The sequence below is a fragment of the Lolium rigidum genome, unplaced genomic scaffold, assembly GCF_022539505.1.
Source record: "Lolium rigidum isolate FL_2022 unplaced genomic scaffold, APGP_CSIRO_Lrig_0.1 contig_64540_1, whole genome shotgun sequence".
Classification (NCBI taxonomy): Eukaryota; Viridiplantae; Streptophyta; class Magnoliopsida; order Poales; family Poaceae; genus Lolium; species Lolium rigidum.
The window spans coordinates 6115-21864 of NW_025901240.1; the positions used below are offsets into that span (position 1 = coordinate 6115).

Genomic DNA, 15750 nt, shown 5'->3' on the forward strand with positions numbered 1-15750 from the left:
TCAAACACCGTCGTCGCCCGATCAAAGATCTTAGGTTTTCACCCTGAAGATAGTCCCCGCTCTCAAAACAATGCCTCCACCAAGGTCATTGCCAGGCACAACCAATTAAGGTCAGACCTTGGGTTTTCACCCTGAAAGATAGGACTCTGCACTTCACATGTGTTGTCGCCCCCACTTTCATACCGCTGCTGTGAAGCCCGGAACACCAAGCAAGTCCCTCAACAACGCGGAGACTTGAACCTCCCTTAGCTAGTCCTCCCCTCCGGCCTTCATGAAATTCTCTTCTTCCGATTTTCATCATGGCTCCATAATCACTTGATGTCAACACAGAAAAAAAGCTTCGCGTCGCTCCCTCCAGAACCAATCGGTCGGAATAAAAACATGGGTGCGCACAACCGAATACCTCCGATCCAGCAAACTCCAGGCAAAGCACTGTTACATTCGCTGGCAGAGCCTTCCGGAACTCAACCCCTAGGCCAGATCATGAGTCCAGGCCTCCGGTAGGTCCTCCTCTTCACGCAAGAGAGGCCCTAGGACCGCCGCCTTTATTCAGGTCGGACCCCCACGTCGGCGACCATCCCGGGCTGGCGGAACCAACCCTCCACCGGCGACACCATCGCCGGCTTCCATGCACCTCCATCTCGCCGCCGGATCGCGGTGATAGATCAAAAGATCCACCACCACCAACCGCAAGCCGACCCTCTCCGGCGAAGAAGAGGGCCACCTCCTCCGTCGAACCCAAGGCTGCTGCCCCGGGCGCCCTCGTGTCGCGGAAGAAGCCCGAGATCGCCTCCTCGCACTGATGAGAGGCGGGGGAGGAGGGCATGGCGCAGACCGAGGGCCTGGCCGCCGCCCACCACCAGCCCCTACCGGTGTGCTGCGGGTGGAAGCCTTCGGGAGGGGAGGGGGACCGCAGCGCAAGAGCCGCCGCCGCCCATCACCATCCGCGCCGGCCGCCGCCATATGCGTCGAGGAGGGGAGAGCCCGTCCGCCGTCCCCCACGACGGCGAGGAAAGGCCCCCGCCGCCGCCACACCCCGAGGGTCTTTGCCCCGGCGGCGCTACCGGCGGCGGCGGTTAGGGTTGGGGAGGGGTCGGGAGGAGGAGGGGTTGGGGAGGGGTCCTGCACATATACACCAGCAATATTTCAAGCGGCGCGTCTTATTTGTTTTCTATTTGCTTGTTGTTCCTTTTTCTTGTAAGCTGATTTCGTCGGTGTAATTGGCCCTCTGTGTCTTCGTTAATTTAAAGTTCGGCTAATTTGACGGATTACGTCTTAATATATGTAGGCCCATAGGTTGGAGGGATTCAGGACTCCTTTGATTCAAAGGATTTGCATAGGAATTGTGTAGGATTTGGTTCCTATGGGAAAATTTCCTATACATGTTGTTTGATTCATAGGAACATAGCCTATAGGAAAAATTCCTATAGGAATCTTGTAGTGTAATTCCTATAGGAAAAAAGCATTAGCCCATACCTCATGAAAAAATTCCTTTGCTACAATCAAACAAACTTCATCTTCCTATAGGATTCAAATAGACATGCCATTTCAATCCTATACCTTTCCTATTCCTATGTTTTTCCTATCCTTCAAATCAAAGGAGCCCTCAGTGTTAGGTTAACGGGTGGCGAACCGAGGTGTATGCGTTCCTCAATCACCAACGGTGCCCGACCGGAGGGACAAAAGCTCACACTATTACCTATTTTCAGCGTAGGGATCATTGTCTGTAGAAAAATCTTCAAGCTTTTACTCACTCATTTTCATGCAAAACTGAAAAATGAAAAGTAGGCTTATGTCGCAGTTTAAGTCAAACAGGGTCACCGATTCCCAAAGCCCGAAGAAACGGCAGCCTTTTCTCTCGAGCAAACAACCCGCTTCAACTCAACAAGACCACGAGGTGAAGAAGTCACAGGAAGAAAGCATATTTCGTTGTCACCTTGGCGTACTGTTCTCTTTTGAGTTTCAGACCCTACCTCCTGGCTCCTGCCCTGAAGCAGAGAGGCACAGTCCCAGGGGAACAGCGACGCGCCCGCGGCCCGACGCAGGGAGGCAGAGGGGAGGTGCCGGAGCAAGCGAACAGAACAGATCATCGGAAGGAGGGATGGGCGCCTAGCCTAGCACGGGCAGAGCAGCCAAAAGCTGGGATCTTGCAAATCTTGGCTCTCCCTGCACGCCTAATCATCCCTCATCTTGTCCCTAGCTGTTCTACCAGCCATGCCCAAGCTGTGATTTTCTAATGTAAAGTAACCTAGGTCTCTTAAGTAACTGCTTGCCTCCCTTCGTTAATGGAGCACCTCTGTCAGAGCTTTCCCCTACCTTTTGAGAGAGAGAGAGAGATGGAGAGAGAAGCAGCAAGGTCACACACGCACGTCTCCATCAGGCTATGACCAGCGCTGTATCTATAATTCTGTATGGAGTAGAACAGGGATGTCATGGGCGGCAGCAGCTAGAGATGCGCTGTGAATGATCACGTTGGCGACGCTCCCTTTCCATTTCTAGAATCTCGCCCTCGCTGCTCCACCCCCTCTTCCCAGCCAACCTCTTTCTTCCTTCTACACCACCACCACCAGCAGCAGCTCCAATCCAAACTGAAACTACAAGTCCCACAAAGATTAATTCGGAGTGTGTGAGCTGGTGGTTCTCACCGAGACAAGCACAAGGCCAAGAACTGCCTCGCACTTACACGGCGCCCCCTTCTTTGGATCTTTCAAAAGGAAACGAGAGAGGAGGAGGAAGAAGAAGAGACCATCATTGGTGATTCCACTTCCACAAGGGCCCTGTCCTTTTCTTCCTCTTATTTTCTTCGCCATTGTTTACTTGGTGTTTCACTTGCGCCGATTTCTTTCTTGGTTTTAACTCCTGTCCTCTTCTCGTTTCGGCACAACCTACGCAGCCACAGCAACATCAACTGCGTTCAGGGACGGGCTTAAAAGATCTCACTCTACGTCGGAGCAAAGCAACTGAACTAGACACGGTAATCTCTTCCTCCCTCTCTCTGTCGCTCTGTTCTTGCGTTTTTAGCTGCAAAATCCTGACCCCATTGTTCTTCTGCTTGTGCAGGAACTAATTTGTGGTGGTTGCTAGGAGCCTAGACCGAGGAGGGAGGAGATGGAGGATGCAGAGATCAGGAAGAGCAGAGGCGTCTACTCGACGGCGCTCCTTCTCAACTGGGTGGGCAGGACCGCTGAAGAGGACCAAGAGGAGGAGGAGAAGACGCTCGAGCTCAGCCTTGGGCTCCCCGGAGGAGGCCGCAGGAGGACGGCGTGCAGGGAGAAAGGCAAGCACCCCGCCGTCGACGGCTCTGTCGACCTCTCTCTTGGCTACTCCACGCTTGTCCCCAACTCACAAGGTATGGAACCGCGATGATCACCACTTTACATAATTACATTGCCGGCACATGCTGTTCTTCCTCTCTCTTTTCCCGTGCACTGGTCGTTTCGTTGTCTTGTGTTTCTTTATTTTGAACGGCAGCAAAAGTTTTGCACGCCTACAATGGTGTTTTCTGATGTGATGAAACCTGGACATCACATCAGTGCAAGTTTCTTGAGATATGATTGGAAATGTTGCATTGCTTTGTACCAGTTCATACTTCTGGCTGGCTGGACCTGCGGGTAAGCAGGAAAGGACTTGATGGACTTGTGTTGCAGTTGCCTGATTGCTTTTCTTCTGACAATTTGAACTTTTTTGGGAGCTTGATGGCGCATGGTAGTTTTTTGTACTAACACTGTTTTTCCTGTTGATGATTACAAACATTTATAGTCGGCACAATCGATCAAACCATAACTTCACCTCACAATTCCCCCTTCTTGTGCTTGTGCAGGCAAGGCAAACGGGTCCCCAGAAGCAGTTACACGGAATGCACTTGCTGCACCAAACAATAATAGCTCCCAGACAAGGTGGTAATCATAAGCCTAGCTTCACATGTCAAGCTCAAAAAAACCTGTGCTTTCTTGGAGCATGCAACTGTTGATGTCTCTGATTCTTTATTCTTCCCATCCATCTGCCATGGCATGAGTTAAAGAGAAAGGGAACCTCCATCTCCTGCACTGCTCCACATTTATGGCAAAATCTATCCCATGATTCAAGGGTCAGGTTGCTTGTTTGGTTCTCTTGCCTGACATGCATGGAGATGGAGCTCCTGCTCTTTCAGATGGATGCATTTATTGTAGGATAACACTGTTCTTTGTTTCTCTCTGCTTAAATAAAATTAAACTAACAAAATTGATGATTCTAAGTCCATTGAGAAGTCGGTAGTTCTATTCTATGCAATTACTTGTTTTCCATTAGATGAAGAATAAACGCCCAGGATTTCAGGGTGGTTGAATTAGAAATAAGAATTTCTCGTTCAACTTAGAATTAGACACTCTTAAACTAATTTGGTAAGATGAGTGTTTATCATGCAAAAGTTCCATTTGCCAATGCTGCAAGATTACTAACTGAACTTCCAATATCCTTTAAATTTATGCATAAGTCATCACAATTGGTTGCTCAGAACTGTTTGAAACATCCATCACTTGAGGTTGTTTAGCTTAATTCATTTAAATATCTCATCAAATATAAATTTACGACCTGGTATTTACCATGGTTTATAATAGCGCTCTATTTAGGCAGTAATAGCTCATTATAGAATATCTAGAGAGTTCATGCAATATATTAGTAATTTTGCTCACCAAAACGTCATAGCGTCAGCGCGCTATTTTTTCCAGCCTATTGGCCCAAAGACCCAATTTCTTCTCCTTAGGAAGAAGAAGAAATTGCTTCCTGCTTGTCATGGTGATGAAGTACGATTTGCTGGTTCCTCTTCTAAATCGAAAGATGACATCGCTAATGTTTTTTTTTTTTTGCGAGAAGACATCGCTAATGTTGATGATTCTGAATAAGTAATTTTTGCTATGTTGTTGCCCCCTAGGATGTTGATGTTAGGCTTCTAGAAAATTGGAGAACTACTTTCGTATATGGTTATGTATGTATTGTTTTGCCATTTTTGGACTTTTATCTTTTATTTTTGACAAAATCCTTTATTTTTAGGCTATATCTGATTTTTTTTCTCATAACGCTATTTGAAATATAGCACGCTATTAGCGCGATATACCAATCCTTTATTTTTTGGAGTAGCATGTATAGCGTTTGGAGGGGGCTGCCGGTATGTTTTTTAGCACACTATTTTGAACATTGGTATTTACACTTTAAATAACACTATTATTTATTGTTGCAATAACCCATTAGACTACCTTCTTCTTTTCGTGTACCAACCTTCGTCAACCTTCAGTTGCAGATCTCCTGGTGCTCCTGTTGTTGGATGGCCTCCTGTTCGCGCATCCAGAAGAAACCTGGCTAGTTCTAGCAGAGTAGCCCTTGAACAACAAAATGTGAAAAAGGCTGTGAAGGCTGAAGAGACCAAGAGAGCTCCATTTGTGAAGATTAACATGGATGGTATCCCTATTGGTAGGAAGATCGACCTGAACGCCTTCGATAGCTACGGGAAGCTTTCTGTAGCTGTCGACAAACTGTTCCGGCACCTTCTTGCAGGTATCTGAGCTTCCATTTTAATGATTTCATGTAGCAATATAGTAGTTTAGAACTTACAGCATAATATTGAACCAATTCACTAAAAAGGTTTTTCCCGTGGTATCTAGATTTCGGTGTTTGAATGGCTCAGTCAATTCATGCTGGTCGAATTAACTGCTCTTAATTTGCATCCTTGTATGTAGCTCAAAGAGATCCTCGCACAGAGGAATGTCCTCGGGAAGAGGTGGCAATATCTGGTCTACTAGATGGAACTGGGGAGTACACTTTGGTTTATGAGGATTATGAAGGTGACAGAGTACTGGTTGGAGATGTTCCATGGGGGTAAGCCATCTTTGCTGTCTGTGTTCTCATCCAGTAATGTGGTTAAAATAGATCTGTATCTGTACTCAGAAGGTAAATGCGTGCATAAGTTTAAGGTGATGCTAACACGGACCGCCAGAATTGGGAAAGGACAGAACAGCACATTGACAGGCCTGGGCTATTAGCTGAAGTTTGAACGGTCTAAACAAATGTTACTAGTATTTTTTGACAAAGGGAATATATTAATAGCAAGAAAATACCAATTAAACATTTACACCGGGCCTCTACAAACAATTGTGACTGTTGATGGATTAGAATACATTCTCTTTTTTTTTCTGATAAAGGATTAGAATAGAATACATTCAATTGCTAACTAGACACAGTTTTGTTCTTTTACTTGTAAGTTATTGCACAGAGTGGAGTACTACAACCTTGTAGTTACTAGTTAGGCAGTACAAACAATGATCAGTTTACAACTCTGCTTAACTGTTGACCAATTCATGCAGAATGTTCGTCTCATCAGCGAAGAGGCTGCGAGTGCTGAAGACGTCTGACCTCTCTTCATCTGTGAGTACCTCTATACACTCTCCTGCTCACATTCTCCATGTCTACAATATTTTACCTTACTCTCGGACTGGATTTCATCCTCCATGCAGCTAATCACTTCAAACCGGAAGAGAACAGCAGCTGATTGTTGACCTTGTTTTAGAATTGCTTGGACAGACACTAAGTGTGACGAGTGCTATGAAGAAGAATTGGATCTTCTGAGCTTGTATCATCTTCCGCTCATTCCTTTGTTGTTGCTCTGACTTTTCGGGTTTCCTTGATCTTATGTAACTTGTTGCTTTCTGAAGAACGACTCGAAGTGATGCAGTTGTGCAATATGACTTGACTATATGGAAATTTTTAGCCCAAAACAAATCTACATTCGTGGACCCTGTCCTTTTAATGGATGGTCAATTTGGATGGATGACTGTTTTGTTGCCTGTGATCTACTCCCTCCGATCATGTTTACTTGACGCCACATATGTAGGCAAGTAAGCTACTACTTGTGCACCACTCCCGTCGATCTTTTCGGATCAGAGGTAGTAGCTAGCATTACTACAACTGTTGAGGCCAGTGTTGGCAGATTCTCGCGATAGCTAAAGCATTGATCACTTGGAACTTGATACAACAGTGGAGGGGGACGAACATAAATCTTGTTATGGCGTAATCGATGATGATAATGTCTTTTTTAGAAAATCGATGGTGATAATGTTTTTTTTAGCAAAATCGATGGTGATAAGTTTTCTAAAGAAAAATCCATGTACTGTTTTTTTTTTGCGGGGAAAAGCTCATTAATCAAGGCAACGGAGTGCCATCCTGATTACAAGCTAAACGGGCTTCATCTGGACCGATCGAGGCCAGATCCTACTGCAAGAGTTCACACGTCCAAAACGAGCCAAACAGTGGCTTACATTATTAATATTTCTACTAATGTGCCTAAACGCACAGGATCTCGTCACACTCAACGCCTTCACTTCATAAACCAACGCTGCCAGGTCGGAGCGGTTGGGACCAGGGTCGTTGATCAGCCGGATTGCTTCAAGACAGTCGCTCTCCACTATGATCGGCTCATCCGTCCATTGCATGGCCAGATTCAAACCATGAATGCATGCTTTCAGTTCCGCCTCCAACGGACTTCCACATGGAGCCAAGGACCAGCAAGCTGAGCATGTAATATCGCCTGCTGCATCTCGAAGAATCATGCCAGCACCACCATTGCTTTCCTCCCCTATCCACGCCGCATCAGTATTGAGTTTAGACCATCCTTGCGGAGGTCTGCTCCAGGATTACAGGGTAGTTTTTGATGATGAGGCCAGGTCAGCCTGCCGCCCTTGCTTTGCTTTGCTGACATAGCAGATGGTAGTCTTCCCCTTTACTGGATCTGCCATAGGGTTTTTCTTGATTACAAGCAGAGAATCGACATAGCTGCGGAGAAAACGCCTCGACGCTTCGATTGGTGGCGCAGGCTTATGGTGCACCACTTCGTTGCGGACATGCCAAGCCCGCCACCAGGTCATCAACATCATCATGCGCGTCGTCTCTGGCACCTGAACCAGGGCTTGGATGATCCATTCTTGTCCGGTGTTCTTGATGCTCTCCAGAGGCGGTAATGGCCACACCTCCTCCATCGCCCGCCAGAGATCTCTCGCCATGGGACAGCGGCAGAGCACATGGAAGGTGTCCTCGCATTCCAAACCACAAACAACACAGATATTAGAATTCACAATCTTACGTTTCATTTTATTTTCCCAAGTAGCTAGACCATTCGTAGCAACACGCCAGGCAAATACGCGTACCTTCGGGGGAGCAGGGCACCCCCATACCGTGTCCCAGACGGTACGGCGACCGTCCGGTGCCCTGCTCGCGGCGCACAAGTTAGTGCCATGAGTAAGTTCCCAGGCCAACTTATACGCGATTTGCACCGAGAAGAAGCCCCGCCGATCAGGACCCCATGCAATCACATCCTCCATATGCCGGGTAGACAAGTTGATCTTCAAAATTTCCTCCACATCAGGAGCTAGGAAGTGTTCACGGATGAGCGGCTGGTTCCAGGTACCATCAACATTAATGAGAGCCTCAACACGGTGAAGGCGGCAATCACCTCGGGCTGAGATCGGCCTATATGATAGGGGTCTTGGAAGCCAGGGGTCGCGCCAAATCCGTACTTGACTGCCGTCGCCTATTCTCCAGAGAAGGCCTTTCTTCAACAGTTCGAGTCCATGCGTGATAGCTTGCCAAGTAGATGACGCATTACCTGCAAAAACTGTATCCTCAAGACGTCCATTCGGGTAATATCGGGCCTTTAAAACCAGGGCACAGAGGCTGTCCGGCTTGGTAAGAAGCCGCCAGGCCTGTCGCGCCAAGAGGGCTTGATTAAACAACCTGAAATCTCTGAACCCCAAGCCACCACACCGCTTAGGGTGTGTGAGAACATCCCAGGATTTCCAATGGGTTTTCCTCTTTCCTTTTTCTGATCCCCACCAATAATTCCTGACCATGCGGTTTAAGTCATCGCAAAGAGCTAGAGGAAGTTTAAAAACACTCATAATATATGTCGGAATGGATTGGGCAACAGCTTTAACCAGAGTTTCCTTTGCTTCCTGCGAGGGAAAGGAATCACCCCACTCCATAAACATCTTGGTCAATCGCACCTGCAAGTTCTGCAACTTACCCTTGTTCATGCGTCCCTGTGGTGTCGGAAGGCCCAAATACTTGTCCTCAAACTCGAAGCGTTGGAGCTGCAGTGTCCTCTTTATAGTCTCTTGAATCGGCAGCAGGCATGAGTTTCCAAATAAGATTGAACATTTACTGAGATTGATTAACTGTCCTGTAGCCCTGGCATAATCATCCATCACCGCCTCAATGGCGACAGCCTCCTGCACATCAGCTTTGAAAAACAAAAGAGTGTCATCCGCAAAAAGGAGATGAGACACCCCCGGTGCTCTGATACATACTTTCACTGGAGTAATAGCCTGCTGATCCACTCTCTGTCGAAGTAGGGCCGACAGACCATCAGCCACAAACAAAAATAAGAATGGTGAGAGGGGGTCGCCTTGCCGTAGCCCACGCGACGGTGCAAACGAATCCAAGAAAGCTCCATTGAATTTAACAGAGTACCTCACCGTGGTGACACATGACATTATCCACTGCACCCACCGTGTGAGAGAAGCCTAACTTTTGCATCGCTTGCCTCAAGAACCCCCAATCAACCCGATCATAGGCCTTTGACAGATCAAGTTTATAAGCACAGAAACTTTTCGCCGGATCTTTTTCTTGCTGAATATAGTGGAAGCATTCAAAAGCCAGGAGGGCATTATCAGTAATCATCCTTCCTGGAACAAATGCACTTTGGTTTGGAGACACAATTTCATCCAGGATTGGTCTCAGCCTATTCACCAGACACTTCGCAACCACCTTATAAATTACATTGCATAGACTTATTGGTCTGAAGTCTGTAACTTTCTTTGGGTCGTCCACCTTCGGTATTAAAACAATAGTCGCATCATTGACACCGGCTGGCATGACCCCTGTAGCAAAGAATAACCTGACTGCAGGGATGATCTCCTCTTTCAGTAATCCCCAATTGCGTTGGAAGAACCTAGCAGGGAAGCCATCAGGCCCTGGCGCCGTCAGTGGACCAATCTGGAACAAGGCATCAGAGATTTCCTTATCTGTAAAGTCTGCACATAGTGTTCTGTTCATATCATTAGTCACTTTTGCATCCAATAACTCAAGGACTGGGCTCGGGTCAATAGAAGGGTCAGCAGTAAAGATAGTCCATTTGTTGCTGATCCGTGTGACTAATGCCCGCATCATCAATAATCTGTTTCACCCTATTCTTCCGTGCACGCCAGACAGCTCGACTGTGGAAATTTTTTGTATTTCTATCACCTTCGCGGAGCCAATCAATACGTGATCGCTGAAGCCACATCATTTCTTCTCTGTATAACAGCTCATTCATATGATCAGACACTTGGCGAATTTCTTCCCTGTCCGCGTTCATACGCATAAGTTCCTCCAGCCTCGTGCGTGATTTCTCCAACTCAATTTTAACCTTGCCAAACTTCTGCTTACTCCATACAGACAAATGTTGCATGACCTTCCTTAACCCTGTATGAACCTGGCCCGGATTCGCTTTAGGCCCAGCATTGGCCCAAGCATTTGAAATATGCTCCGGTAAGCTCTGTTCCCGCTCCCACATCACCTCGTACTGTTTACTGCAGGGTTTATGGCCACATTCCTCTTCCTTAACACAGTGAAGAATGATCGGGCTGTGATCCGAACAGGGAGACACCAAGTGTACCACCCTGGCCTCCGCGAAAATATTTCTCCAGCTATTATCAGCAACCGCACGATCCAGACGAACCCGGACGTTCCTCCTCCCCTTTCTCTTGTTATCAAAAGTGTAAGGTAGGCCCGAGAAACCAAGGTCTACCAAGCCACAGACCTCAAGAGTGTCACGGAAGGCTAGCATCTGCGGTTCAGGTCGTGGGGAGACAGAGAAGTGTTCGAACTGCCACATCGCCTCATTAAAATCCCCAAGCACACACCACGGCAAGTCTGATTGAATTTTGAGATCTTGTAGCTTGGTCCACATGGAATGACGATCCTCTGTTCTTGGCTCACCATAGACACAGGTCAGCCTCCACATTGGCTCCGAGTCTGAACATCTCACATACACATCAATATACCTCTCACAGCTAGAAATAACCTCAACATGTAGCTGATCACACCAAAACAGCGCCAGACCACCACTTAGGCCATCGCTGTCAACACCAGTGAAACCCCTCAGACCCAATCTTCCTCTTAGGCGCCGAACACGCTCCGCCTTCTGTCTGGTTTCACTAAGGAACACAATACGTGATCTAGTCTTTCGCACAAGATCACATAGCTCTCGAACTGTCGGGTTGTTCCCTGCGCCCCGACAGTTCCAAGCACAGGAATTCATTGCTCCTGACGGGGCGCAGCCTGCGTCCCCGTCAGTTGATCAGCGGCCCCTGGGCTGATTTCCTCCAAAATTCCACCCCCTCCATCGGAACAGTAGCCACACCATCCTGTGCAGCGGGTTCCACCTTCCCTCTTTTCTGACATGCCGTGCGTTCCGGTGCCACGTGGATAACAATGGCCCGATTATTGTCCATAGATTCAGCTTCATCCGGCTCATGGCTTGCAAACCTCTTCCCTAACACCGAGGATACTTCAGGCATAGCTGAATCAGTGCTACTCTCTGAAGGAACCCACGAGCTCAGGCCGCGCAAAGGCGGTATCATATATGATATTTCCCTTCCCAACATAGGCACGCCTCCTCTCATAGCTAGTGGTTGCACATAGATGGCCTCGGTTCTGTCCAGCCGAGTCCCATCGACCAAGGCCGGTGTGCCCAAAGGATCCGCCGGGTGGAACTGTTCTCTTGCCGCATATAGCCTTTCTCTAAGCTCTGTTAGTGTGTCCCTCGGAAATTGCACCTGCATGGCCCGCAAGAGCACAGATAAGTCCGTATCTACTGTAACATCACCTTGTGGTTCCTTACATTCAAACCCATCATACGCATCAACTGTGGCTGGTATAACTTCTGTGCGTTTCTGTGGTTGACGCACTTTGGTACGGGAAGTGGGCTTGCCTAAATTTCCAGAATTCTCATCGCTACAGGAGAAATCCAATCCTCTCTTAGCAGAGGGTGCTGGTTCATATGCTTCTCTGTACTCAAATTTACGCATTGGAGAGCATCGGAGACTAGAATCATATGCAAGCGAAGGGACTCCAATTCTCTTCTTCTCACAAGTGGTATCATTATGGCCAATAAAACCACACCAAAAACAGAAATACGGCACACGCTCATACCGCAGCAGGTAGGTAGAATGAGTCTCTGGCCTGTCCCTGACTCCTGTGGTGATCTTTGTCTGAAGCCTCCTATTGATAGTAATTTCAATTCGGACGCGCCTGAATTTCGTCAGTGATGGGTCAGCTTCTACCTCAAGGACTTTGCCCAGCCTTGCTCCCCACTTCCTCCCATTAGCATCAGTTTGTTTGTCCCAAGGGACATCATACATCTTCACCCACATCGGTAAGGTAGACAGATCAGTTTCCGAGGGTCGGGCAGCACCATTAAAAGCCTTCACTAGCAGGGCATTACCAAGGTGAACCCATGGCCCTCCTCCAAGAACAAAATCGAAATCCCCTTCCGATTCCAGAGTCACAGTGAACCACTTTGGTTTGATCGGGGCAAATTTTACTCCTGCCCGTAATCTCCAGACCTTCTTGAAGTGATTCTTCAAAGTTTCCGCCGAAGGAGAGATCGGCCCCAGATATCTGGCCATCAGCCGCCATGGTACAGGCGTAGGAGCCTGATCTTGTACATCCTCCGGATCTTCCTCGACAAAAGCGTCATCCTCCATATCAACCTCCCCTCCCCTCAGATCCTCCTCGTCTGCCCCTAGTCCATCCAATTTTGGCGGGTGCCAATTGCTTGAGCTTAGTTCCTCCACCTCAAAACGATCTGCGTCCATGTACTATGACGTAAGATCAGCATTAGTTGATGATAAATCTCATCCCCATGCCAATAATTCAGATCATCTCCTTGTTCATCTCACAAAGCTCGACAAGAGCATACCTCTGCACTTATTTCTGAACTTCGGATCATTCCATCCTTCACGTTGTGCTATCGCTTGCCCTGCTGAGCCGGCTCACCTTCTTCCTCCTTTGGTTACCCTGACATTCAGAGTCGAAGCTCCTCTTAGGGCAAGGTAGGGCAGTTGTCTTACTCCTACCTTGATTTTTGGCAAAAAAAAATCACACATGTATATAGACATCTCTGTAAATATGCATAGAATTTTTTTGCAATTTCTGTGCAATCTGGAGAAAAACAAAAGGAAAAGGAGAAAATGGTCCGCGCTCGGAGAGGTTTTGGCTGAGCTGGGCCTGCTACCTGTGGGCCGTGCGTGGAGAACTCCGCCTATCCAACACTCAGACTATGTTTAAGTTTGATAGCCGATTCCAAGTCCAGGAAATGGCGGAGGGTCAACATTTTTTAATTTATATTTTAGTTAGCAATTATTTGTTTGTACAATTCGCCACTGTCATATTTCCCAATCATTGCTTGTTCCTTATGCAGAGAAAATAAGCGGTATCACAGATGTAAAGCGGTAGAAGTTGCATTTTATCGATGTTGAGTTGGTGACATGTCTATCCCATTTTAGTTCGCTTTTAGTCCTTTCTGTTCAGCACTAATGCTCGCTTGTTCATGAATATACAGTACACATTAGATATAGAGTTAGAAGAAATTAGAAGAAGAGACTCTCTATGCGGTGTATCAATTTATTTTCAACAACCTAAGAGGAAAATTTCACAAATTATTTTTCATTTTCAATCTTCATTCTGTAAATCAGTTCCATAAATACTTTAGTCACTAACGTCGTCAAGTTACATGTCTTTGAACAAGTTTGATTTTCATGGGTTATCTTCCAAGATCTTCATGCCCAATGTTGTCTTGTTGTTTCAGTTTATTATTGAAAGGCTAGTTTTGATATTTCAATGCAAAAGGTTCTGGATAATGTGCTGGTCTAAAATGTACCGAAAATATGCCTCCTTTGTCTTTTGGGTATGTTGTACTTACAGATGGTTCTTCATTACTCCTAAACGGGGTCAACCTGCATAAGATTTTTTGACAGCAGATTAGTCATATGCATTATTTTCTCATATCTTCAATTTTGTTTCTAATCACATATTAACATTGCTTACTTGAGCTTTGAATCGATTTGTTTCAACCTGAAACGTATCTGTTTCAGCTTGGTTGCTTGAGCCAAGCACATTTTGGTGTACATTCAAATGTATAATCGGTATAAACATCTCTGTATTTTTGCTGTACATTCAAACGAAACTGAAGTTGAACCCATACATTTCGAAATTCCATTGAAACTGAATTTGGACCTATGCATTTGGAAATTCCAATGAAACTGAATTTGGACCTACGCATTTGGGAATTCCAAAGAAACTGGATGTGTACAATGGCACATCTGCAGGTTGGGCTCTCCATGGATGATATGTGCCAGAATGGGTACCTGCTCTGGCTCTCCACTGACGATGGCAACTTGCAGGTCTTCGACGGCCAAGACGGCAAGATCGTGGACTTGAACCAGTACCCCGACACTGCCGCCCACCTCCTCGAGCTCCTCGAGCTCCAGTGGCGGCGAGAGGGGACATCCATCACCGGCGGACAACAGGTTCCAGCAGCGGCGGCGAGAGGCGGCTCCAGCAGCTTCGGGTCCATTCTCCTCGAGCTCCATTGCCGGCGAGAGGGGAGCTCCAGCAGCTTCGGGTCCATCCTCTTCGAGCTCCAACGTCGGCGAGAGAAGAGCTCCAGCAGCGTCGGCAAGCGGGCTCCAGCAGCGGCGGCGAGAAGCGGCTCCAGCAGCGCCGGCGGAGTGCGGGAGGCCGTTGTTGGCACGCGGCGCGAGAAATCGCCGGTGCGGAGGCCATCCGCCCCCGTGCGCGAGACTGCGTGTGAGGGGCGCGATTCCGACGGCGGTCGACTGCGAGGGGCGCGCAAGTCCGCCGGTGGGAGGCTGTGTGAGTCTCCGGCGGGAGGCTCCGATCCCGAGCGCGCGAGTCCGCCGGCCCCCGCGAAGTTTCCTGATTTGATTGGGGATGCGTTGGTGACAATTTCGAAATACAAAGGGTGGAAATGCAAAAATTTATTTACACTAGCGCTCAGACAGGTAATTCGTGACGGAGGGAGTACAACAGTTTCAGAGTACAAGCACCATCCTTCCAATTTCTTTACTGCTAGTACCATGGCCTTGCTTCAGGTTCTCGAAAACACTGGCCATTCTTCTTCAGTTTCGACAGCTGAAATTTAGAGCGTTCTCACTAGTGGTGCAAACGGATAGGATAGCCCGACGTTGAATCCGTTTTAAAGTATCCATGTCTAATTTTAAAGAATCCAATTCCGAAGTGGCGGGTATCACTCCTTGGAGGCCGACCTTCCCAAAGGTCTGATTAGCCCATGTACGTACGCGCCGCACGTACTTGCCCATCGTACCGATCAAATCCGCCTGTACTTGCCCGTACAGAACGACTCCCGCACGCCGAACGCCTCACAGCATGCCTAGGAGGCTTCCCATGTAGGTACAACGGAAGTACTTGCCACTGGCCTGGCCGCGTACGCATCCATGATCCATCCAACACGATGCAAAAATAGATCAAATTCAACAGCAAAACTAGCTGGCGAGTACAGTTGGAAAATACGAGTATAATTACATACTATACACGAGTACAGCTACGTGTACCACACGAGTACAGTCACGCACACGAACGAGTGCAGGTACAGTCGCGCACATGAGACAGGTACCGTCGTCCACATAAGACAGGTACAGTCGC

At 47.6% G+C, this 15750-nt stretch overlaps 1 protein-coding gene across 1 annotated transcript; it reads left to right on the top strand.

Annotated features, from left to right (window-relative positions):
- The first annotated feature begins 3108 nt into the window (after positions 1-3108).
- Positions 3109-6527, top strand: LOC124681999 (auxin-responsive protein IAA7-like). The gene is made up of 7 exons (XM_047216768.1): positions 3109-3349; positions 3583-3705; positions 3821-3896; positions 5276-5529; positions 5712-5850; positions 6336-6396; positions 6486-6527. Exons 1-7 carry the CDS (start codon positions 3109-3111, stop codon positions 6525-6527), a joined length of 936 nt encoding a protein of 311 aa, XP_047072724.1.
- The last annotated feature ends 9223 nt before the right edge of the window (positions 6528-15750 follow it).

Bases quoted from the DNA above. Each gene is read 5' to 3' on its own strand.
- LOC124681999 (XM_047216768.1), top strand. From the start codon at position 3,109: ATGGAGGATGCAGAGATCAGGAAGAGCAGAGGCGTCTACTCGACGGCG. The intron at 5,530-5,711 runs GTATCTGAGCTT...CCTTGTATGTAG, and splicing joins GTTCCGGCACCTTCTTGCAG to CTCAAAGAGATCCTCGCACA. The intron at 5,851-6,335 runs GTAAGCCATCTT...CAATTCATGCAG, and splicing joins GTTGGAGATGTTCCATGGGG to AATGTTCGTCTCATCAGCGA.